We start from the raw sequence: 26,487 nt of genomic DNA on the forward strand, positions 1-26,487 counted from the left end.
CTATAAATTCACGGTGGATTATTGAATGCCATTCTCTCTAAAAAGCAATAGCTGTCCTCGATTGGGAGATATCATTAATATTTTTTGGCTTCTCATACTCCCTCAATCCCATAAATATATATCCAATTTCCATTTTTATCCATCCCACAAAAATATGTACATTTTATTTTTGGAAAGTTATATCAATTTATTAATATAGGTCATATTAATATTACTCTAACTATAATTCTCCTCCTCTCTCTTACTTTACTAATTTATCTTAATTTTTGTGTCATACTCATTGCCCATATTTCGGAGGGAGTATTATTTTTTTGTGGTTATGTCTGTTTTATTCTCATGTACGGTCATTCATTTTGTTATGCTAAAGCTATGAATAGTCATTTTGTCATGATGTTCAATAAAAATAAAGGTTAGGTTTCATCTGTGATCCAATAAAAATAAAGGTTAGATTTTGAGACTATAAACACTTTTGATTAAATTACATCACCATATTCAAAAAAATAAAAGTAGAATACAGCGGAAAGGGAGAAACGGTAAGATTTATGCTCTTTTATGAGATTATTATTATTATTATTATTATTATTATTATTATTATTAAAAATGGAATGTTTTTCATACAGTACTCCCTCCGTCTCACTTAAGACGACTCACTTTCGTTTTAAATTTATATCACTCACGGTGGTTCATTATCAAAAATAGAAAATTATTTATCTGTACTTTATTCCATTGCTCTTACTTTATTCCCTCCACCTAACACATAAAATAAAACCGTATAATTCTCATGCCGTCTAAGGAAGAGGGCATTTTCCTTGGAACGGCGGGAGTAATATCAATGCACTGCACGTACTTTAGGAATTTATTCACAACCACGTATGCAATAGTAGTAATTATATAGAAAGCTGTTAATTATGCACAAGTCAATAATTGTGATAAAGAAACTACAATATTAACAAGCTACAAATTAAATACACATTAAAATGGTAAATACAATCACTATAGGAAAAAATTCCTCAATAAATTAATGATTGTACTTCTATTTTTCAATTTCAATAACTCTTTTTACAAAATTTGTAATTTGGTAGCCAGCCTTATGTTGGATTCAAAATTTGTAATCACTATGTGACAGTTTGAATCCAGAAGGCTAGCTACCAAATTACAAATTTTATAAAAGGAGTTATTGAAATAAATGTAAATGTAACCCCCTACTTTATTAGTGAGGCATTTTGGAATGTATTACAAGAGCAAAATGCGTGGAAATTTTCTTAAAACAAATAATATTATAATAATTTGGAATTTGGATTGTATCGATGAACCCTCACACCTAGCGCTGGAAAATCGTGCGGATTGGGTCGTTATCGGGTCAACCTGATAATGACCCAACCTAATAAGGCCTAACATGAACCCGACCTGTTAAGGAAATGTAAATCCGAACACGAATCTGACCTGCTACTTTCAAATCCGAACACGACCCACACCCGACACGAACCCGTTATCGACACGATATAATATGGGTTAACACGACACGGTAACAAACCGAACCTGATATTACACGATTAAAACTTAATATTACATGATTAAACCTTAAATTTTAACCTAATTTACACAATTAAAATTCATTTTATACTATTTAAACCTAATTTATAAGAAATTAAAAAATTAAAGTAATATGTATTTTTTTAAATAATAATATTATTTCCTAATGGGTTACCCGTATCCGACCGCATCCGACCCGAACCCAACCCGAAATTATCGGGTTCTTAATGGGTCAACCAGATAAGGACACAGATTCAATAAGACTTGACCCCAACCCAATAATTTCGTGTAAATTCATGTCAGATCATCGTGTCGTGTTGAAAATTGTCAGCCATATTCACACCTTCTATTTCTAGATCTTACTCCATTAAATTTATTTTTAACAGATTTAATTAATCCGTTAGTTTTACTATTACTTAAAATTGCACTAGCTCCACATGTTTTGAAGAGATTGTACTGCAAATAAACCAAATTTACGATATTAAATTCATGTGTTTAATTAGACATATGAAAATGAGGAAAGTATTCTTATTTTTGCATTTTACAGTATTCAAATATGTCATTAGAGTACAGTTTAAAATGAGAAATTATATCAAATTAAATGTACTTTAATTAGTAACCTAACGGCGTCGTTATTCCATATGTTTAAACCAATAAATATTATAATATTTTGAATAAATGATAATTTTGATCTTAAACATATGACCAAAATATAAATTTTGTCCAAAACATTCCTTTTTGAATAATAGTTTCATTGTTCATATGACCAAATGACCTTACTTTTACTCTAATATTTTTATTATATTCTACTCTTCAAATATATTCATAAAGCAATCAAATGCATATAAACTGATATTGATGAAACGTAGAACTAATATATTCTGCATTATGTCCGCAGGGGCAGCGCAGTTGGTTGCGGATGGGCAGATTTATATGAATCGCCAAGGATCAAATCTCACTACTGTTGGAATAAAGAAATTAATTAATTGGAGAACAAGAAGGCAATGAATGAAGATATGACAAGAATAAAGAAGGAAATCAATAAAGATTATGGAAAATCAAATAAAAAGGATATCAGTATAATTAGAATATATTTTCCATGTTTAGCTAGAATTAGAGTCTATATATATTTGTGTAACCATGGAGAGAATAGAATTCAAGTCATTCACAATGTAGTCTTTAAAGTTCTCCCCGTATTTTACTTTCCGCAATAATCTTTTATTTTCCGCATTGTATTTTCTAATATGGTATCAGAGCAGCTAACGATCCTTCGTTAGTTTGTTCAAAACCAAAAAAAAGAAAAAAAAAAGAAAAAAAGAGAAGGTTCCTTTTAATCGGAGTTCTTAAACCCAAATATCACAAACAGTTGCACCAAATATTCTGCTTGTGGAGGAATCACCACTGTTATATTCCCACAATTTACAAAGTTCTCCACCCCATATTTTTGTTCAAGAAATCAAGACAGAAGAAATAATTCCAAGTTCCTATCAAGTTTTGGAAGAAACGGGACTGCCAAGACGAAGAACGGCAGGCAGCAGCTGCCCGAACTAATCCGGACAATAGCAACGGGGTGACCTCGGCGAGCTCCAGCAGCCGATGGCGGACAGCGGCTAGAAGTAAGGCTGGCGGGCGCTGGCAGAAGCGGCGAATCGATTACCCGCCGTAGAGATCGAGAGCCCAAAGATGGGCGCCTTGAAGGCTGCCGAGAAGATGGCCACAGAGAATGAAGTATCCCATCGAGAAGAGCTCACAGTGGTCGGACGGTGAACTGGAGAGGTTGTTGACTGCCTCCTGGTGACCGGTTTAAGGAGAAAGAGCAATTAAAGATTGCAAATTGGATGGATACTACTGGTTACTGCAAAGTGATATCAGAAGTTTGGTGTCTGCTTGTACTGATGCCACTCAGGGATTGGAGTTGAATAATAAGAAAGTTGTATCCAAGCTGACATGAATTGGTAAACCTAGATGGAAGAATCCCCACGGATTCGGAAACAGATAATGGTGATGAAGAGATAACACTTGCTACTGACCATGTAAAGACGGCTCGGAAGCTAATACTTGCTGCAAGATGGAATCAAGATATTGGTATGGTGTTTCAGGAATTTCCCGGTAGAGGGGGAGATGAAGTACCCTCCGAACAATTCCTCTCTTCCTCTTCGAACATAGGAAAGAACCAGTGGGAAGAGGTTGCCGTGAAGGTAGCAGCCCGAGTCTCCAATCGAAGAAAATAGAGGAGTCATCGGTTTGTTCGGCCGAGAAGCTTGTGTCGGCTTCAAGTGGAATCCGTTACGGGGGGAGAAAATGTCACCGGAAAGCTGATAGTATGGAAGTAGTCACCGAAAAGAGATCAGTTGGCTGGAGAAAAGAACAGTCGTGAGAGGCTGCAGACTCATGTTATAATGGATGAAGCGTTTGGCCGAGGCGGAGATATCAGCCACTGTCAAACGATTCAATCTCCGAATCAAGGAGATAATTGCCGAGGATGAAGGCGGAGCAGCCAACGTTTGTGCAGCGAGGGGGAGAGAGCTAATGCCGCCGCCACACAACCGCTGTGAAGAGTTGGTGGGAATAGGATGTCGTCGAGAGGACATTGAGAACCCATTGCCATAAGATGATGTTAAAGGAACAACCGCGGGAAAAGCCAAAGCCAATAAGAGAAGATGATGCCTTCTTAAACTAAATGGGAGAAGATAGTGTCGCCACACAGAGATGGGGGACGCACAATGGCCGCGAAGCGTCGACTGTTGAGAATTAGAAACTGGATTGAAGGAGTGATTAGAGAATTCTCACCGTCGAGAAATGAGCAGACTTCAGATGGACGATTAAAAGTATTGTCAGAAAAGAATGATATACGGAGCAGAGACTATATATAGTTCAGCGATTACTCGTCAGAGGTGGCATGTTTGAAGTGTATGTCACCGAGAAAAGATCCATGAAGAAACATAAAGGAGGTTGATGGTTTCACGTCTTCATTGTTAGGGTCTCCAAAAAGGAGAAATAAATTTGGGCCTAATGGTTATTAGGCTCAAGAAATAAAAGAAATGAATGGGCTCAAAGTTTTAGCTCAAGAAATAAAAGAAATGAATAGGCTCATAGTTTGAGCTGGAATGGACCGAGAATGGTCTGAATTGGCTCTTAGACAAGAGCAAAAACTGTCTAGATTAGCTCCTTGACAAGAGTCAAAAATGCCTGATTTAGCTCCTCGACATGAGTCAAAACTGTCTGAATGAGCTCCTCGGCAAGAGTCAAAACTGTCTGAATGAGCTCCTCGACATGAGTCAAAACTGTCAGAATGAGCTCCTCGACAAGAGTCAAAACTGTCAGTCAGAATGAGCTCCTCGACAAGAGTCAAAACTGTCTGAATTATCTCCTCGACATGAGTCAAAACTGTCAGTTAGAGATAAAAAAAATCCTTGACACGAGTAAAAACTGTCAGTCAGAAAAAAATTGATTTGGCTCCTAGATACGAGCTAAAACTATCTAAGATGACTCCTTGATATGAGTTAAAACTATCTAAGATGGCTCCTAGATACGAGCAAAAACTATCTAAGATAGCTCATAAATATGAGTAAAAACTGTTTAGACAAGCTCCTTGACACGAGTTAAAACTGCCAACAAAAAATTGAAGAGCACCTTGAAACGAGTCTAAACTTTCAATGATGAATGAAGAGCTCCTTGAAACGAGTCTAAACATTCAATAACTCTTTGATACGAGCATAAACTGTCAATGGAAATTAAAGAACTCTTAAATAGGAGTATAAACTATATATCAAACTAAAGATCGTGCAAGTTAAGTGCCGAAAAAGTCGACATTCAACTTGAGTGGGAGTGTTGGAATAAGGAAATTAATTAATTGGAGAACAAGAAGGCAAGGGATGAAGATATGACAAGAATAAAGAAGGAAATCAATAAAGATTATGGAAAATCAAATAAAAAGGATATTAGTATAATTAGAATATATTTTCCATGTTTAGCTAGAATTAGAGTCTATATATAGTTGTGTAACCATGGAGAGAATAGAATTCAAGTCATTCACAATGTAGTCTTTAAAGTTCTCCTCGTATTTTACTTTCCGCAATAATCTTTTATTTTCCGCATTTTATTTTCTAATAACTACTGTTGTGTAGTTGTAACACTGGTTAGGCCCTCCCCTTTAACGGGTCACTGCGTACCCTTATTTAACACCCCTCACAATACTGGCGGACCGAGATGTGGGAGGCCCTTAGGATTGAGGTTTCAACCCTTTTTTTTGTATGAATATATTTTGCTTTATAAACTGATATGCTCATTTATATCGTTTATTGGGGAGGGTAATCCTTATATTTGTCGTTTCAAAGTTTAATAACTCAAGACAATTTAGCTAATGAGGGTAAAGGTGGAGATGAAGGCCATGACTTGGCGTAGCCTCAAATTCCGAAATCATCTTCTGATGTGGAATAACCTTTTCAATTCTGAACTTTGTCACCAAATTGTGCACTAGCACCAACATTGCAAGTTTAGCATAGGTTCTCCCGGGGCATATTCTCGCTCCTCCTCCAAACGAGACGAATGTGTAGGGCGCGGGCCCACTCCCCTTGAACCGCGATGGATCTAACTTCTCCGGATCCGGGAAATACTCAGGGTTGCTGTGGGAAGAGTGCGGCGTCCACAACGTCTGAAATTTTCTCGGGTTATATATTTATAAATTAAATATTAAGTAAATGTACGGTTCGCCTAAATGGGCCGTGCTTCATACCTTCATTCCATTAGGAGTGATGAAACCTGCGAAGGAGATATCGGCTGTGGCTTCCTTAAATACTCCCGCTGCAGTTGGCACTAGCCTAAGCGCTTCATGTACGACATTCCATGAGTACTTCATCTTTTCCATATCCTCCCATGTTAGATTCTCACCTGGCGCGGATTTTGCGATCGCCGTTTGTTCTGTAAACAATTGAGTATTTCAGGATAAACACGTGAATTATGTACGTCTCATACTCCCTCCGACCCACCATAAGCAAAACGCTTATTTTAAACACTCGTTTTGAAAAACGATAAAGTAAGAAAAAATAATGTACAGAAGACCCTTTTTTTCCAAAACTCATGCCACACTTCCATTACACCTATTTCTATGCTAAAGCGGGAATTTTATATGTTTACATTCCCACTATAAGCGGAGTCACATTCTTTTTTGGGATTAAACGACTCTTACCTTTGAGAACCTCCTCGTACACATGTGGATGATGTGCAAGAAAAAACACAACCGAAATGCCCGCAGAAGCAGTGGTATCATGGCTAGCCACCATCAAACCCACAAGTAAAGTCACAATCTCATTCACACTCAAACACTAGCCACCATCAAACCCACAAGTAAAGTCACAATCTCATTCACACTCAAACACTTCCCATCCTCATCCTTAAACTCCAGCATCTTCGACAACAAATCCCTCTCCTCCCTCCTCGCCTCCACGATCTTCGCCATCTCCTCTCTCACCTTCTTCCCTACCTTGATCCCGCGGCCATAAGCTGTTCACGGCAGATCAATCGGCAGGGACATCATCCCGTTCCTCATCGGGGCGAACGGCCTCGAGATCCTCTGCAGGCTCTCGGGGTCGGTCGCATTGAAGAACATCCTGCACGCCAGCTCGAAGATGTACTTGTTGATCAGTGGCTTGGCCTTCACGGTTGAGTGAGTGTTAAAAATTCATAATTCTTGTCCCACATCGACTTGGTAACAATCCTAGCTCACCTATATAAGTGTGGATAACCCTCCCCTTATGAGGCCTTGTAAGGGGTGAGTGGCTCATTTCTAATATGGTATCAGAGCGGGTCCAAGTCGATCGATTATATCTCTTTATCTCTTCTCTTGCCTACCCACGTGATGGAAGTCTGATGTGTCATTCCGGCCCACACGTGAGGGGGCGTGTTAAAAATTCATAAATCTTGTCCCACATCGACTTGGTAACGATCCTAAATCACCTATATAGGTGTGGATAACCCTCCCCCACCTATATAAGTGTGGATAACCCTCCCCTTATGAGCCCTTTTAAGGGGTGAGTGGCCCATTTCTAATAGTGAGGCTTCCAGTCGTCATCGCGGAGATGGGCGCGGGCCATGGCGTCCATCACCTAGATGTATTGGCACATCGACTTGGTAACGATCCTAGCTCACCTATATAAGTGTGGATAACCCTCCCCCACCTATATAAGTGTGGATAACCCTCCCCTTATGAGGCCTTTTAAGGGGTGAGTGACCCATTTCTAATAGTGAGGCTTCCAGCCGTCATCGCGGAGATGGGCGCGGGCCATGGCGTCCATCACCTGAATGTATTGGCAGAGGGCCTCCGGCTTGAGGAGGTCGTATTGGAAGTTATGGAAGAGGCTCACGCCTTCTATGTAAGAGGAGTCGGGAAGCAAGATTTTTTTATCAGGGATAAGGGTTGCCAGGGCGTCACGAGCTTCCCGTTGTTGGTGAAGATCATCTTATTGCCTTGTCAAGGGCGCATAAAATTTGTTTAGTAGAGGTTATACTGTAAATGGTTTAAAATAGTGAAGAAGTAGCTTAAATGATATTAATTCAAACTTGATAGACCTCAAGTTTACTAAAAAAACAATAATTTGGCAAAGTTCGCGTAACTAAAAAATGGTTCCTTCTTAAATTGCTACAACTAAACACTCCAATTTTATTAGATATATTAATTATCTGAAAAACTTTCAATCTAAACAACTCAACTCAAATCAATAATTTTCAATAAATAAAAAATCCTGTAAATTAAACTTTCTTATTACTTCTATTAATTTCATCTAATAAAGTAAATATGTAGAAATACAAATTTTAGTAAAATTAAATTAAAAAATTGACAAGAAAAAAACTAAAATTACCAAGCAAAGTGAGTCTCTGATAAGCTGAATAATCAATTCTAGAGTATTTGCATACTTCTAGTCCAAGAAAATTTTAAATTAAAGAAGAATTCGTTTTGATTATAGTTCTACTAAATCAATTTTATAATATTTAAAACCTAATTCTCGTACAACTATGCAATATCTATTAAAGGCACTCTACCAGAAATTCTGAATATTTCAAAATTTTGAAAAGCTAATCCTCCTACACCTATGCAATATCTATTGAAGGTACAAGAAATTCTGAATATTTTAATCCGAAACAGTAAATGTACATTTAAAGAGGCAAGAATCAATTCTCCTAAATCCTAATCTAGTGGCTAGATTAGGTTAATGACTCATACAAATTAGTAAAATTTTCACTTGAATGGTTTATTTAATTTGATTTATTATTTAGAAATCTCGTTGAAACTAAAGGAGTAGCGGAATCACCAATCTCAGGTCGTATGTATTCAAAATTACTATTATCGAGACACTTTAGTCTATCCCCCAAATTACTACATTTTCTATTTTTAAAAAATTTTCCGCAAATTATACTACTCCTTCCAATCTAGCCATTGAATCATTTTTCTATTTTGAAAAGCTCCACAACATTTCTATATTTGATAGTGACATAACACATTTTCTATTTGTTACGTTATCATCGTTGTTACTTTATTCTCTCTAAATTATTCATTTTCTTACTTTATTTCTCTACTTTGATATCTCTCCTAATTTATTCATTCTCCATTTAACACAATTAGCATATTTTTTCCTTAAATTTTCTCTCTCATATTTTCTTATTTCTTTCTCTCTTCTACGTTTTCTCTATTTTAACCTTTAATCTATCATTTTTTAAATCTTGTGCCCATGAAAGAAATGCCTCAAGTACTTAAGACGGATAGAGTATATCACCCCCTACCTGACACTTTAAATTGTATATGTCCCAAAATTGCAAATTAAAGTATTATTTTGTGAAGAGAGGAACAGAAGGAGTATTATTTAACTTGTATGATTACTGGAATAGTCTCATAAATAAACTGTGACATACATGTATGCTCCCTCTCCATTTTGGGTTGTCCCACCACAAGTGATTAATTTCCTTTTTAACAAAAAAACAAAACTTTAACTCTCTCTTACTTTATTTCTTATCTCTTACTTTATTCTCTCATTCTTACTTTATTCTCTCTTTATCTCTCTGATTTTTTCCTCTCGCATACTTTATTCTCTCTACTTTAACTCACTATATATCATTTTCTTAAATCTCGTGCCCAAAAGAAATCCATCACTTGTGGTGGGATGGAGGGAGTATTAAACTGGGGTGGGTAGTGGGGTTCCTTTTTAAATTTATTTTAGTTAATAAAAATTAATAAATAGAAAATTTAAATTATAATATGAATTATAATTGCTATAAGAAAAAAAATAATCATGAAAGATATAACAACATTAGATTTATCAATTAATTTTAATCTACACAAAATTCCAATATACTTCCTCTGGTTCAAAAGAAAATGCACTTTGAACTCAGTGCGGGTGTTTATATAAAATTGGTAAAGTAAGAGAAAGTTAATGAGAAAAAGAAATAAAGTAGAGTAAAGACCAAATGTGGTCCTAAACATATGACATTTTTACGATTTTGGTCCTGAGCATTACGTTTTGAATTATTTGATCCCACACATTTAAAAAAGGGCTGAATTTAGTCCTTTTTCGGACGGCTCTGTTTCAAATTGACTGTCAACGGCCATGTTAGCTATTTTGACTGGATTAGGGTTAGATTAAAATATTTAATTTTTTTCTTATTTTTGAAGTACGTTGCCAGCAACGGCTGGGTGTTGAAAGCCACCGCTAGTCAGGAGTTATTAGGGATTGGGATAGCGGCACAGATCCTCTGGCAACGACAATTCTTCATCCCATTTCGAAAATCAATTTGAATCATCTTCCCTCGTTCTCTCTATCTACCAAATCCCTTCCCTTTTCTGTTAAAAATTCATTCTCATAAAAGATGATTCTTGGCTAGAAACAGAACAAATTTATATATCTGGGATTGGGGAAATCTAGGGAGTTCGATTTACGTCCATCTCTGTGAATCAAGGAAAACATTAGAGATTAGAGAGAAAGATACAAGGGGAGGGGGCGCTATCACTGAGGAGGGTGGTGATTATCGCCGTCGTACTGGAGTTATCGGGGGGGTGCTGAGGGGGATGCATGTGACCACCACGATACATAAGGGGATTCCGGGAAGGAGACTCTGCTTTTTGCAAGCCTTATTTCTTCTTTGAGATGGTATTCGGAGTCGGTCTTGTACCAGATAGCCTAGATGAAACCCAAGGAGAAGAGTAAGGGGCCGAGGGAGGGGAATCAGGAGGGCGGCAGAGGTGGGGGCGTGCGGCAGCAGAGGAGAAGGGGACGAGGAGGGCGGTGGAGTGGACGAGGAAGAGGAAGAGGAAGAGGAAGAGGAAGGAGAGGCGGTTGAGGATGAGCTTTTCCTCTTTGAGCCACTGCTTGAGGAGGAGTTTGTGAGTTGGCTTTTCCGGCGATCTGGTGGAGGGGATCCACTGTCTTTGCTTTAATTAGAGAAGATGATTTTGTGTTGAGAGAGAATTTGTACTTCAAACATAAGAAAAAAATTTAATACTCTAATCTTGCCTCTAATTTAGTCAAACTAGCTTAAATAACCGTTGACCGTCAATTTTAAACGGAACCGTCCAAAAAGGACTAAATTCAGACCATTTTTAAATGTGTGGGACCGAATTATTCAAAACGTAATGTTCAGGGCCAAAATCGTAAAAACGTCATATGTTTAGGACCACATTTGGGCTTTACTCAATCAAGTATTATTAGTGGAAAATGAGTCCTTCCTCAGTAGAAAATAAAATCTTAAATAAGAAAAGTGCCTATTTTTGTGGGACAGATTAAAAAAAATGCATATTTTTATGGACAGATGGGTATGAATTAGAAATCCTATGAAGTTGGACGGCTCAATTATTATGACTCAGGAAGTAATAGACCAAAATATCTAAGACCTTTCGTGACGGATTTAATTTCCAAAACGACTCGGCACTTCCGAAGCCCTTCTGCGCACATATGAATTGCTTCGATTTCATTTTAATCAATCACCCCAAAACAACTTGGAGAAAGAACAAATGAGTGGCTCAGCAAGAAATTTTTATGCAAATTAATTTTGTGAGTTGAGTGAAGAGAATAAAGTAAAAAAGAGGGAATAAAATAAAGATAAATGTGTTTCTATTTTTTTTATAATGACACTAAAAAAATCGCTAGATAGTGACGTCGGCTGCCAACTCAACAACTACTGACGGAAAAAGCGTCAGTCACGAAATATTGACAGATTATTCCGTCACTAAAGCGAAGCCGCCATCTATATTCTGTCACTATTTAGCGACTGTCGCTTTTCGATCATTATACGTCACTAATTGTGCACGACCATAACTCCCTAGTACTAGTGAGCGTAGCTATTTCGCAACTAAAATAATCTCATCAATCATGAACTCATCGTAAAAGAAATAATTAACTCGAGGGAATAGTCTCGAAGGCGAATGAGTACAAAGTCAAGTCATAATCAGAGTATCGAAATCAAATTCATAGTTTCCAGGAACAACATTTAAATGCAACGGAAGGTTCCAAGACAAAATAGTATGTATGAAGACATACTACTTTGGGCTACCTAACTACTTATTAACGGCCTCTTCCCAACACCTTCGTCGCCTCACTCACGTTCAACCTGCTCGTTAGAAAAGAAACATACAGCGCTGAGTACTTGATATACTCAGTGAGCACAGTGCCAAAAATAGTTCTATTTAATTTGTCAGCCATAGTTGAGTGAACACATAGTTTTTATTTAAAAAGGTCCGAGTCACTAAATTCCTTTCATTTCATAAAATGGATTGTGCAATCACATAAACATAAATACCATATCTGAACGTATGTGAACCGGGAATGTGGCCACATTCCACGATGGTCATTGGACCGGCCAACTCGAAAGCTAGCACACCGTCCCCATATGTGTACACTAGTCCGAGTAGGGTTTGCGGCCTTATTGGGACCCGAATTCGATTTAACATATTTGGCATAGCCAAGCATATAGGTAATCTAAAACAAAACATGGTGTGACAACATATTTAAAAAATATTCACATTTTCATATAAGATCACGTTCTGAAAAGAAAGCCCACCTCAGAGCTTAATTCCTTAATTGAAAGTCCCTTGACTCGGTCTTACTTGACGTGCGACGACGCCCCTTTAGGAAAATAAAGTACACTTAAATTAGGCTTAAGAAGCTAGATATTTAACGTGTATACCTTCCTAAGCGTGAGATCATTTCTATTTCTCTTTTCCTTATCCATAGAAAAGTTCTTAAGTATTAATTAAATTATGCGGTTTAATTTTTAGCGGAGACCTACCAATTATGCGTTTAACAAAAGGCGTTACCTCCTATGCAATTTATTAAAAAAAAAATCCAAGGTCTATCCACAATTCGGAATTAATTAGCGTACCATTCCAAGGTCTATCCACAATTCGGAATTAATTAGCGTACCATTTTCTAACATTAAATATATTCGAGTACTAAACTAAAGTCCGTGAGTTACTTATTATCGTGGAATTAAATTAGTGGTCCGTCAATTATTCGATCGAATAACACATTAGGATGGCCTACTATTTAATTTACTCAGCAGGCCCAAATGTCTTTCTAATTCCTTTGGCCCCAAAAGAAATGCAGTGGCCCAAATTATAAAAAATACAACTGGGCCCAATTAATATACCCCCCCTATCTCCATCGGTCCCCTTCCCCAACCCCTTCATTCCCAATTTGGAAAAAAAACTCAATCCCTAAATTAATCCGCCGCTCCCTTTATCTCATCCATTCGGCGCTTCACTCCGGGCAGCCGTCTTGCGCCGCCGTCGTCTCCCCCTCGGCGTCTCGCGTTGGGTGTAGTCTGCCTGCGCGAAGTCGGTGCCGCCTCCGTCTCCAGCCGACGCCGCGGCAGTGTAGCCGCCTCAGTCGGGTCTCCCCCGTCGCGTCGAGGCAGTAAACGCCCGTGCCGGCGCTGTCCCCTCTCCGGCGAGCTCGTCGCCTCCTCGGTCGACTCTCCGGGATTCCGTCGCTGCATGCCCGTCGGTCACTGCCGCTGTTGCGCCGAGACCAGCCCGTCGTGCAGTTCGAGCTCACGGAGCTTCTTTCCGTCGTTGCTCGGAGTCTCCGGATGGCTCTTTCCTAAGCTAAGTCTTCCTATCTTAGCTATTTAGGTGGTTTCTTTAGGCAGAGTCTGTCCTTGTTTCATAGTTTTAGATTTAGGCAGATTGTAGTTGTTCTTCGAAGAAATCGGCATATTGAACAATCTGGACCTTTGGCTTACAGTTTTGAACTTATTTCTTACTGATTGTGAGGGGTAAACATTACTTGAAGGAACTTGTGTATACATGATGGTTTCTATATATGTTTTTTGTTCTCACAAGTGCAGATAAGAATGTGTGTATTGCAGTGGAGAAATTGTTGTGATTCTTGACACATGATTTTTTTTCTAATTTTATTTCATACACAAGGAATGTGAAAGGGGTCCCCTATCTTGGTTGTTACTGATTCTTCGTCGTAGGTTTGCTAAGTGATATTGTTGTACTTAAGCATGATTGTGTAGTGGTGTTCTACATGGATGAAATGAGTCATAAGGAGAGTTGTGTGTTACTACCTCTTGAAGGGGGTTTCTGCTCTTGAGGTTTCTGATTAGTACTTGGAATTTCTCTTACTTACTCAACTTGCTATGTTGCTGAAATTTTCGAAATATGTGGAAGGGGGAAATTTGATGAGTGTGAAAGGGGTTTTATAGGCAGGTATTGGTGTATTTTTTGAGGAATTAAATGGGCTGTCCACCATCTTTGTTTTCATATTGCAGAAGATCCCTTGTTGGTGATCCTCACTACTCCTTTCAATTACTTCATTCGTCTCTTTCTTGAAGTATAAGTACTCCCTTTATTAAGGTTACTTGTTTGGATGTGCAGGGAGTGAGGTGGCTGTTAGGAACAGGTGCTGCAGGTGTACATAGTGAGGATGCAGAGGTTTGTTGGAGGTGAGAGTGCAGAGTTGCAGCTGCTGCAGGCTGATCTTGAGGGAGAGAGTGTTTCAGACTTTGACTTGCCCATTTGGGTAGGTTCTTGGTCTACCATACAAAAGGGGTTGTCTCCTTTCTTCAAATAAAGGTTTCATTAATTCCCTTTGTTCTTTAACATTTAATACTCTTCTTGACTTGTAGGTGGGAAGAAGACTACTTGGATGCCATTGCTGTACACGGCTGCTGTGTTGTTGCTGTTTTTAGAGGGCCTGGGCTCACTGCCCTGGGCCGACGGGCTGACCGGGCCGCGGTGGGTGCGACTTGGGCTCGGACGACAAGGCCCAAAGTTTAGCATTCCTAAAATTTGTAATAGGATAGTGTTTTCCAAGTTTTCTTTCTTTCCATTCTCAAATCATATGTGAAACATTTATAAAAGTTAATATATATTGTTCTCGATCCCCCTTAGTTCGGAATAAAAATATCATCGTCCTCCCTTCTCTATGTTTGTTTTATATATTTTTTTATTTACATAACATATATTGTTTTAGTTTATTTGCTCATCTCTTACACTTTTGGTTTTGCGAACTCGGTTACATTAAGCTAAAAAGGCAACGAGTTTTATTCGAAATAACGAGATAAGAGAGTGATAAATCTCTAATTCGACAAAAACACTACTAAATAGGGAGTTTTAAAAAAACGGTTATTACAAATTGTTGAGCTTAGGGCTGGGAAAATATACCGAAAATACCGCACTTACCGTACCGAAAAAATACCGAAAATACCGAATTTTCGGTATACCGTACTTTTCGGTACGGTATCATACCGTACCGACAGTTTTAGGTACGGTAAAGGTATGCAGTTTGCATATACTGCGGTATACCGCATCATACCGCAATTGCGGTATGGTTCGGTATGATGCGGTATACCGCAAATACGGTATATACCGCAGATATATACCTGGGTTTTTAATTTTTATTTGGATTTTTCTTTAATCGAGAAATTAGGATTAAGAGTTAATCTGCTGACGTGGGTGATTACTCATTCTTTAGTCATACGCGCGCTATATAGATTATCGAATAGTAGTAATTATTTTATTGATGAAATTTTGAATAAGTTTACAATATTTGCAAAATTAATTTAACATTCGACAGTATTATGAAGAATTGAAGATCATATATGTAATTCAATTCAAAATTAAGGCCATAAGCTATTTTTCATTAATTAGTCTGTGTAGTTGTTGACCTACTAACCACTAATACGGAGTATTTAGACGTTTAACACGTCACTATATTACTGTATTTCGTACGTTCACATGATGTGGTGCATTTTATTTTGATACTACCTCTTTTTATAAAAAAATAGAAACATTTGAAATAACACAAGTTTTAATTCACAATTAATAAAATAAAATAAAAGAATTGATAAAGTAAGAGATATAATATACTCCATCCAATTCAATGAAAAATAATAGTTTATGGCCTTATATTTTAATAAAATATGAGATGAGGTATAATGTACTCCATCCATCTTTCAAAAATAGTTTCATTTTATTATTTTAGACTGTCTCACAAAATTGATCAATTTAAAAAAAATCACCACACTTTACACTACTTATAAGTTTAAGTTGAGTCTCACTATTCATAAACACTTCTTCATTTATTGTTCTTTTTTTCATACTTAACTAAATTTACATTAAAACTCGCATAGTCCATAAAATCTTTACTTTTAAGGAACTAATGAGGTAGAATAAAGAAAAATAAATAAAGTACTTGAAAATTAAAATTTCATTTTTATTAAAAAGAATAAATATGGAGTATCATTTCATTTGGACGTTCCAACTGTTTTTTACATTAAAATGATAATTTACATTAAAACTCGCATAGTCAAACTATCATTTTATGATGCAAAAGTATCATTTTATCATCCAAAAATCTAAAACTATCATTATGAAACAAAAGTATCATTTTATCATTTGAAACTATCAATTTTTCCCCTCAAACTATCATTTTATGATGCAAAAGTATCATTTTATCATCCAAAAATCTAAAACTATCATTATGAAACTAAAGTATCATTTTATCATTTGAAACTATCATTTTATTCCATCAAAGTATCATTTTATCATCCAAAAATCTAAAACTATCATTATGAAACAAAAGTATCATTTTATTATTTGAAACTATCATTTTATCCCCTCAAACTATCATTTTACGATGCAAAGTATCATTTTATCATCCAAAGATCTAAAACTATCATTATGAAACAAAAATATCATTTTATCATTTGAAACTATCATTTTATCCCCTCAAACTATCAATTTATGATGCAAAAGTATCATTTTATCATCCAAAAATCTAAAACTATCATTATGAAACAAAAATATCATTTTATCATTTGAAACTATCATTTTGTCCCCTCAAACTATCATTTTATGATGCAAAAGTACCATTTTATCCAACCAAAGAACTCAAACAATAAATTTATCATGCAAAAGTATCATTTTATCATTTGAAACTATCATTTTGTCCCCTCAAACTATCATTTTATGATGTAAAAGTATCATTTTATTATCCAAAAATCTAAAACTATTATTCTTTTTTTCATACTTAACTAAATTTACATTAAAACTCGCATAGTCCATAAAATCTTTATTTTAAGGAACTAATGAGGTAGAATAAAGAAAAATAAATTTAGTACTTGAAAATTAAAATTTCATTTTTATTAAAAAGAATAAATATGGAGTATCATTTCATTTGGACGTTCCAACTATTATTTACATTAAAATGATAATTTACATTAAAACTTGCATAGTCACACTATCATTTTATGATGCAAAAGTATCATTTTATCCAACCAAAGAACTCAAACAATCAATTTATCATGCAAAAGTATCATTTTATCATTTTAAACTATCATTTTGTCTCCTCAAACTATCATTTTATGATGCAAAAGTACCATTTTATCATCCAAAATTCTAAAACTATCATTATGAAACAAAAGTATCATTTTATCATTTGAAACTATCATTTTGTCCCCTCAAACTATCATTTTATGATGTAAAAGTATCATTTTATCATCCAAAAATCTAAAACTATTATTCTTTTTTTCATACTTAACTAAATTTACATTAAAACTCGCATAGTCCATAAAATATTTATTTTTAAGGAACTAATGAGGTAGAATAAAGAAAAATAAATAAAGTACTTGAAAATTAAAATTTCATTTTTATTAAAAAGAATAAATATGGAGTATCATTTCATTTGGACGTTCCAACTATTGTTTACATTAAAATGATAATTTACATTAAAACTTGCATAGTCAAACTATCATTTTATGATGCAAAAGTATCATTTTATCCAACCAAAGAACTCAAACAATCAATTTATCATGCAAAAGTATCATTTTATCATTTTAAACTATCATTTTGTCCCCTCAAAGTATCATTTTATGATGCAAAAGTATCATTTTATCATCCAAAAATCTAAAACTATCATTATGAAACAAAAGTATCATTTTATCATTTGAAACTATCATTTTATCCCCTCAAACTATCATTTTATGATGCAAAAGTATCATTTTATCATCCAAAAATCTAACTATCATTATGAAACAAAAGTATCATTTTATCATTTGAAACTATCATTTTATCCTTTCAAACTGTCATTTTATGATGCAAAAGTATCATTTTATCATCCAAAGAACTAAAACTATCATTATAAAACAAAAATATCATTTTATCATTTGAAACTATCATTTTGTTCCCTCAAACTATCATTTTATGATGTAAAAGTATCATTTTATCCAACCAAATAACTCAAACAATCAATTTATCATGCAAAAGTGTCATTTTATCATTTGAAACTATCTTTTTGTCCCCTCAAACTATCATTTTATGATGCAAAAGTATCATTTTATCATCCAAAATTCTAAAACTATCATTATGGAACAAAAGTATCATTTTATCATTTGAAACTATCATTTTATCCCCTCAAACTATCATTTTATGATGCAAAAGTATCATTTTATCATCCAAAAATCTAAAACTATCATTATGAAACAAAAGTATCATTTAATCAGATTATCCATAGTGTTTAAGAACGAAATTAATCAATGTTAATATCACTCTCATCTCATGTATTAAATCATTCCACAATAAGAACACAAATCTAACCATTCAACACTAGCTACTGAGCTAAAATATAGAACTCCATTCTATAAGAAAAAATATATGTTTAAAATATATGGATTAAATGTTTTTTTTCATAAATAAAAATTTGAATATTCGCCTTCAATATTTCTATTGTAAATATGTAAAGCCCGAATTCAGAAATGATTGTCATTATTTTTATAAAATATATTATTATATAATTTTATTAAACATAATACATAATTGGGGAGGAATTCGGTATTCGGTATACCGTACCGTGATTTCGGTATACCGCAAATGTCGGTAAGGTATCGGTATCGGAATTTTGGTATACCGACTTTTCAGTATACCGGTATGCGGTATACCGAAAAAAACGGTACGGTAAAGGTATGCATATTGGCCATACCGCACTTTTCGGTACGGTATGCGGTATGGCCATTTCGGCGCGGTATACCGTACCGTTCCAACCCTAGTTGAGCTAGCAGCCGCCGTCACTAATTTCTGTCACTATCCAGCGCTTTTTTTTAGTGAATCATTTTAATTGGAACAACTCAAAAAGGAAAATGGGTCATCGTACTTTATAAATTGGGCATACCACTTCAAATTATGTTGATTGGGTATTTTAAAATTATTCATTAAATGGTGGTCCTCGGCCACTTGTTCGATCCACGTTCACTCCAATTTCTTATCGGAAAGAATTAAATCGTTAGGTTAAAGTTTCAACAATAGAAGTAATAATCAATAATTCCATGTGCCATTATTCAGGTGTGTGATCAAATACTAACTTTTTATAGTAATAACTAATAATTAAATATCAATTTTGTATGTTAAAAATAACACAAAAATATAAATTTATCAATCTTTCTTGTGTTGATAAATTATGTCTTTGTGTTGATATTTAAATTTACATATTGTATTGATATAATTATGTCTTTGTGTTGATATTTTTAATACATAATATTGAAAGTTATTAGTTATTACTGTAAATTAGTTAGCACACTGACGCAGCACACTAACGCAACCCCATTATTCAAGAACCAATGTAGGTAATCTCACGTCAACTTCTGATAAATATAAATATTAAATGCAACATAAAAAAATGTCAAATAGTGAGATAGATATGTCATATACCAGCTGCCAAATATTTTACTTATAAAATTAGGAGCGGGTGGGGGTTCATTTTCTTCAATATTTTATGAAGAATAATTATTTAGTGAAAATTTGAAATATTAATTAAATTTTGATTTTCAACTTGTATAAGTACCCACTAATTATAATAGACATAATAATATAAAATTTATGCATTAAATGGACAATGACAAAAAAACAAAGACTTTGCATTTCTTATAAATACTACAACTAGTAGTATTCTTCAAATGTGGATTTAATTAATTCTTGATCCTCTTTACGTGGAGTTTCATACTCCTTCTGGCCAATAGAAAAAAGCTATAGTTTATTTTCTATCTTTCTTTTAAAAATATTCTATACTTATTTACAGAAACTTTTTTCTTTCTTATTTTACAATTTATGGATCCCACCATTTAGTAACACTTATTCAACTATATTTTCTCATTCTCTCATATTTTATTAATTATGCATTAAAACTCACATTGTCCTCAAAATAACCTATTTCACGGAAAGAGTATGGCATTAAAAGAAATTGATCTTATTGATTTTTTATTCCCAAAATTTTAATTCTGTACCAGCTAGTTGGAATATGCAACATAGAAAATATACCATGTTCCGTTCTCAAAAAATAGATAAATTAGTAAATGACATTTTTAGTGTGCAATTAGTAAAGTAAGTGAGATATTAGAAAAAGTAAAAGAGAAAGGAAAATGATAGTGAAATTAGTATTAGTGGATTGTGGGGTCCACTTATTAGTCGTGTGTAATTAGTTAAAACCTCTTTATATTTAGACGTGATCTAATTTTGAGGGACGACCTAAAATGATAAAACTTGTCTAATTTTTTTTTAGCATGAAGAGAGTACAACATATTCACATCATTGAAATTTGAAATGTTATGGAGTATATACGTACAAGATGTGATTATAAACACTAGAACTCGATATCAATGAGGTTATTGATTATTTTGATTCCCAAGACGTGAAAAGATTCAATATTGTTTTAACGTTTGTATTATGGTGACCTTAAATAACGTTTGGTTAATAATATAATCCTTTCTTCATCCCACTTAAATTGAATAATGTTTCCTTGTTGGGACATCCTCCACTTAAAGTGTAAACAACAAATTGCTCAAGTGTAAAAAACAAATTTTCTATTGATTGGAACTAATTGCAGAAAAGCTATTGGTCACTAAAATAACGAATTTGGGAAGAATATTACCGTTTCTTGTGAATTTTAAATTTAGTACTCCTCCTTTCCAAGATATTAGACTCAATTCGTTTGGCATAAGAATTTAGGAGGTGTTATTTAGTGGTGTAAGTAGAGTTGATAATAAAGTAGATTTTTACCATAGAAATGACTCAAATATGTTGAAACACCTCAAAGTGGTATACGAGTCTAATATCTTGGGACGGAGGGAGTCATTAAAATCACCAATTTAGATGGTTTTGCAAAAGTTTCAATACGGCAAATATGGGGCAGGTCTATGAACTTGTTCCAGCTAAGCCCATTAAATTTCGTAATTTGAGTCCTTTTGTCACTAGAATCTTTATGAAATACTACTTCCGTTGCACGTTAAGTAGTGTCACATTTAGGGTGGGCGCGAGTTTTAAGAAATGTAAAGGAAAATTGATTGAATAAATTAGTAGACTATGAGTTTCACTTATATATAATAGTTTTATAATAAAATGTGAGTAGAATTGATTGGTGGAATGCGAAGTCTACTTACTATTTATGGTAAAAGCGAAATATGACTCTTATTATGGGACGGACTGAAATAGCAAAATGTGACGCTTAAGGTAGGAAAAAGGTAGTAGATATTTTTAAAAATTTTATTTATTTAGAAATAAACACAAATATATTGTTCTTTACATGTGAAAACGTATCCCTTGGCACTCCAACTAGGATTTCACTTCTTTTCTTTTGTAGGTGACTATGGGTGCTTTCAAGACCTATCACATATTAATTTCAGGTGAAATTGAATTCGACATGACACTTCTACTGGACGTTGTCCATCTCTTCAATTTTAATTTTTATAACATCCCTGTCTTTCATCGTCGCCTACGAGCCACATTTTCCACCCACTTTTTTTAATATTTCATAAAATCCGTGTTGGAAAGAAATGGAACTCCTATTCGCAGACGGAGGGAGTACTTCCGTCATCCGCCAAAACTTGACATGTTTTGGTTTTTCATATTATCCGCCATTTAAAGACACACCTACCTTCAGGGCACCATATGCAGTACTTGAGCTTTAGTTTAGCTAATTTGTTCCTTTGTCCGCCAAAACTAGACGTGTTTATCATTTTGGGCGGTCCGCCATTTATAGACACATTTATCTTTTTTTCATTTTTCGTAAGTGAACTCCATACCTGACTAACTCATCACATTCATTTCGGGCTTACCACTTCAAATTATGTAGATTTAGAATTTTAATAATATATACTAAGTGGTGGTCCTCTGTCACATGTTCGATCCATGTTCATTGTACCAAATTGTGTCTTCTATTGTCGATGAAAAAGATCTCATTTTGCCATTTAACGATGTTGTGATTTAAAGTTCTATTATAAAACAATATATAAAACAATTATTACACTCAAATCCTTTTTATTTAACAAAGTCAAATAATTTTTTAAAAATCATGCCAAATTAAAATGAGACTATAAATGACGGACGAAAGGAGTATATAACTAAGAAAGAGGGCATCGGTCAACGCTTTTTCACAAGTTGAGCTTCTCCAATGCAAAGTTTTAGACAAAATTAAACCGTGGCTTAAGGCATTAGGTTCAACAATATAATTTCAAATCTTGTAATAAACAATTCCATGTGCTCCATTATTCAAGAATCATTTAAATAGTAAAGACATCATTTAAGAATGTCAACTACTGAGTTAGATTATGTCATATACCAGCAATCTAGCAATACTTAGCATATAAAATAACTGCACCATATTTAATGTCAACTTGTGAGTTAGATGTGAGGGGTTAAGTCTGAGGCCACAGATCTCGGGTTTGAGTCCAACATGATACACTCCCTCCATTCTATGTTAATAGAGTTAATTTACTATTTTGAAAAGTTCTAAATTAATTAAGTCATTTCAATTTTTGATAAAAAGTAACCATATCTCTTAGTTTATTCTCTCTTACTTTATTCATCATCCACTTAAAATACTATTCTTAATCTACATGTAAAACAGAAACGCCTCAATTAACAAGGAAGAGGGGAGTAACATTTAAATTTCTATGCATTTGCCTATCCAAAAAAAATTAAGAGTTAGATATGATTGGAATTTTAGTAGAGTTTGAACCTTAAATTTTACTGCTCATAGATTGAACACTAGTTAGTTTGATAGTAACTGATTGGAATTTCTCTCCACACCATTTCCGGCAATTTACATAATCTATAAAATTTAATACTTCCTCGTCTATAAAAATATGGACAATGAGTATGGTATGAAAATTAAGACAAAATTGGTAAAGTGAGAGAGATGGGGAGAATTGTATGGTAAAGTAAGAGAGAGGACGAGAATGGTAGTTAAAGTAGTGTCAGTGTGGATAGTAAGACCTACATTATTAAATTAATACTATAACTTTTCAAAAATGAAATGCACATATTTTTGTGGGTCGCACGAAGAAAGTATAGGATGGGGTGAGTGTTAAATCTTGAAGCATATATCGCTTATATATATGTACATTCTTGGCCGTCCACACTTACCTCTCTCATCTTAACCAAGCTAGCTGCTTATTAAATTATCAATGGATACCTTAAACCCATATCTTCTTCCTCTCCTTCTTCTTCCTCTCTCTATATACCTCATCTTTTCCATTCGAAAAAGGGCCTCCGGGAACCTGAAAAACCCTCCTCCTGGCTCCATGGGTTGGCCGTTTCTCGGAGAAAACATGGAGCTCGACCGTCTAGGCTCAGAGAAGCTAGTGAAGGAGAGAATGCAGAAATACTCTCGAGATGCATTCAAAACCTCGTTGTTTGGAGAGAAAATAGCGGTGCTATGCGGCGCACAAGGCAACAAGTTCATCTTCAAGAACCAAAACGAACTCTTCGCCCGGTGGTCGCTTCCTTCATTGGCAAAGGCTATATACCCAGATCTCGAAAGAACCAGGTGTCAAGAACCAAAGGCCTCCTTCGACAACTTCCAATACGACATCCTCAAACCGGACGCCTTGAAGAAGTACGTGCCAGTGATGGACTCGTTAGCTCGTGAGCATCTTGAAACCGAATGGAGAGGTAGTTATAGAAATCCACAAGGCCCATCAGACTTATACAGTGGTTTCAGTTTTCTATTGATATTGATGTGGGATATTTATATGTTATTTTTTTTGTTTTTACTTGCCAACAGGTAGCTCAGTGGTGGAGGCTCTTCCATCGACAAAGAAGTACGCCCTCTCGTTGGCGTGCATGATATTTATGAACCGGGGGGATTTGGATCACTCGGGCGATTTCTTGAAATCCTTATCTCTTCTGACTAAAGGGATCTTGTCTTTGCCGGTAAACTTGCCTGGGACGACTCTAAACCGCGCTGTGGGAGGAGGGAGAGTGGTGCGCCGCGAGCTGCTGAGGATCGTGCAGGAGAGGAGGGCGGCCGAGAGCGAGGGAGAGGACCTTCTGTCCAAGATGGTGGTGGCAACTAATCAAGATGGGGAATATATGAGTGATAGCACGATTGTTAATGTCTTTATTGGTTTGCTTATTGGCGCCGAGTATGAACTTTCTTCATTGATCACTAATGTCATTTATTATCTTGCCGAGCTTCCCCACATTTATCATCAGGTTTTCGAAGGTATGTTTTGGTGGTCTTTCTATCCTGAACTCAAATATTAGTTAGGTTAAATATGAACAAAATTTGGGTTTAAAATGGTTAATTAGAATGATAATTAACTCATTAATATGGTCAAAACATGGTTTGACTCTCAGTTTTTAATGTTATTGTTAATTATTAATTACTCTCACTATCATCTACTTTTTCATCTCTCTTATTTTACTTTCTTTTCATTAAATTACAAAACAACACTACATAAAATCTCGTGACGATTCACAAGTGTTTCATATTTAATGGGATAGAGAGAGTATTTAGGATCAGAAACTAACAAATTTGAGCAAATGTAGAGATCCAATTTTAGATGTGTGAGTGACCTAAAATATTGATTTGGACTAGTAAACAATGATGAAAAATACAAACTATATTTATAGTAATATTTTTAGGCGCAGACTGAAAGATGACCATGGTAGAAAAGTTCCCTCTATAATTTTTGTAGTAATGGAAGAAAAATAATATTGGAACAGAGCAAATGGAGATTGCAAAATCGAAAGGCCCTAATGAGTTGCTGGCGATGGAGGATTTGGAGAAGATGAAGTACACGTGGAACGTCGTGCGCGAATGCATGAGGCTAACTCCCCCTTCCATAGGAGGTATTAGTGAGAGCATTGCTGAATTCACCTATGCAGGTTTCACCATTCCTAAAGGATGGAAGGTGAGATTTATTTATGTGGAGTATACACTATTTCCTTCGTCTATGATAAGTGTGACTTTTTTGCGAACTCCATAGTTATATGTGTGGTGATTCTATTTTTTTATACTCCTATGCAACCTATTTCCTTTATTCACCTACACAAAACATAGTCAATACCCCCCTCCTTTCATGATTAATTGAACCCCTTTGATTTAGCACGGGTTTTAAGAAATATAGTAAAAACTGGGTTGAAAAAGTATATGCAATGTGGGTCCTACTTTTACGTATTAATTTTATAATAAAATTTGTATTAGAAATGAGTCACTCGCTCTTTAAAAGACCTTTAAATGTGTATTAGAAATGAGTCACTCATATTTATCTTATTTTATCAATTGCACATTAAAATTTGTGTTATTTACAAATTTATCAATCTTTTGAAAACGAAGGGAGTACTTGTTTAGGTCAACTTCATCATTAAATACTGAGAAAATTGTATTTCGTAAAGGTAATAAAGTACAAAACGAAGCATGCTAAAAATTCGTACATACTAATGAAAATTATAGAAATAATATCCTCATGGCCAAGCGCCTAATTATCTAATTACACAACATCCTCTCTTTTTTTTTGCCGTTCTTCACTCAATGTGGACATTAATTGCTTAGCTGCAATGATCCTAAGCAAATCATTAAGAGAGGAAGTGAAGAAGCAGCATCGAGCTGGAACTAATCAAGCTTCAGGGACCGTCCGATGCTGTGTTAGTCATTAGTCAAGATTTAATCCTAGCCGTAACTTTACTTATCAAGAGCTATGTAGGTATTGTGGACGCCTCATTCATCCCACATGAACTCCAACTACTTCCCGGAGCCGGAGAAGTTTGATCCGTTGCGGTTTGAGGGGAGTGGTCCGGAACCTTACACCTACGTTCCATTTGGAGGAGGACCGCGTATGTGCCCCGGGAGAAACTATGTTAGGCTTGTAGTATTGGTGTTCACCCACAATTTGGTGAAACGGTTTAGACTTGAAAAGGTCATTCCAAATGAGAAGATGGTATTCAGCGTTTCGCCTGCACCGGCTTCCGGCCTTCCCCTTCGCGTCCATCCTCATTAAAAACAGATCAATCGATCTCATCTCGGTCAATTGTCTTGAGTTACTATAGCTTGATTGTTGTGTTTAAGGCCTATATTTGGCTCGTTTTAAATGTCAATCATGCAAATTGTGTTCTTAAATTGCATAATTTATTCTCCGTCTGTACCAACTAAGATGACACACTTTCATTTTTAATTTGTCCCAAATAAAATGACA

General features: G+C 35.2%; 1 protein-coding gene, 1 long non-coding RNA gene and 1 pseudogene across 2 annotated transcripts; 2 read left to right on the forward strand and 1 right to left on the reverse strand.

Annotated features, from left to right (window-relative positions):
- Positions 1-5,893: 5,893 nt before the first annotated feature.
- LOC121781382 lies at positions 5,894-9,457 on the reverse strand (annotated as a pseudogene).
- A 3,739-nt stretch (positions 9,458-13,196) lies between these two features.
- LOC121782586 lies at positions 13,197-14,913 on the forward strand. The gene is made up of 2 exons (XR_006046432.1): positions 13,197-14,543; positions 14,650-14,913. It is a non-coding gene; the product is annotated as an uncharacterized LOC121782586 (long non-coding RNA).
- Positions 14,914-23,459: 8,546 nt separating this feature from the next.
- LOC121781869 (beta-amyrin 6-beta-monooxygenase-like) lies at positions 23,460-26,487 on the forward strand. Its single transcript, XM_042179569.1, has 4 exons — positions 23,460-23,962; positions 24,075-24,515; positions 25,019-25,206; positions 25,999-26,487. Exons 1-4 carry the CDS (start codon positions 23,476-23,478, stop codon positions 26,290-26,292), a joined length of 1,410 nt encoding a protein of 469 aa, XP_042035503.1. The 5' UTR covers positions 23,460-23,475; the 3' UTR covers positions 26,293-26,487.

Source organism: Salvia splendens, chromosome 20 (genome assembly GCF_004379255.2).
Source record: "Salvia splendens isolate huo1 chromosome 20, SspV2, whole genome shotgun sequence".
NCBI classification, from domain to species: Eukaryota; Viridiplantae; Streptophyta; class Magnoliopsida; order Lamiales; family Lamiaceae; genus Salvia; species Salvia splendens.

What these genes read in the sequence shown, in the direction of transcription:
- LOC121781869 (XM_042179569.1), top strand. Translation starts at nt 23,476, where the DNA reads ATGGATACCTTAAACCCATATCTTCTTCCTCTCCTTCTTCTTCCTCTC. An exon ending in TCTTGAAACCGAATGGAGAG is followed by an intron (nt 23,963 to 24,074) that starts GTAGTTATAGAA and finishes ACTTGCCAACAG; the next exon opens with GTAGCTCAGTGGTGGAGGCT. An exon ending in CCATTCCTAAAGGATGGAAG is followed by an intron (nt 25,207 to 25,998) that starts GTGAGATTTATT and finishes AGAGCTATGTAG; the next exon opens with GTATTGTGGACGCCTCATTC.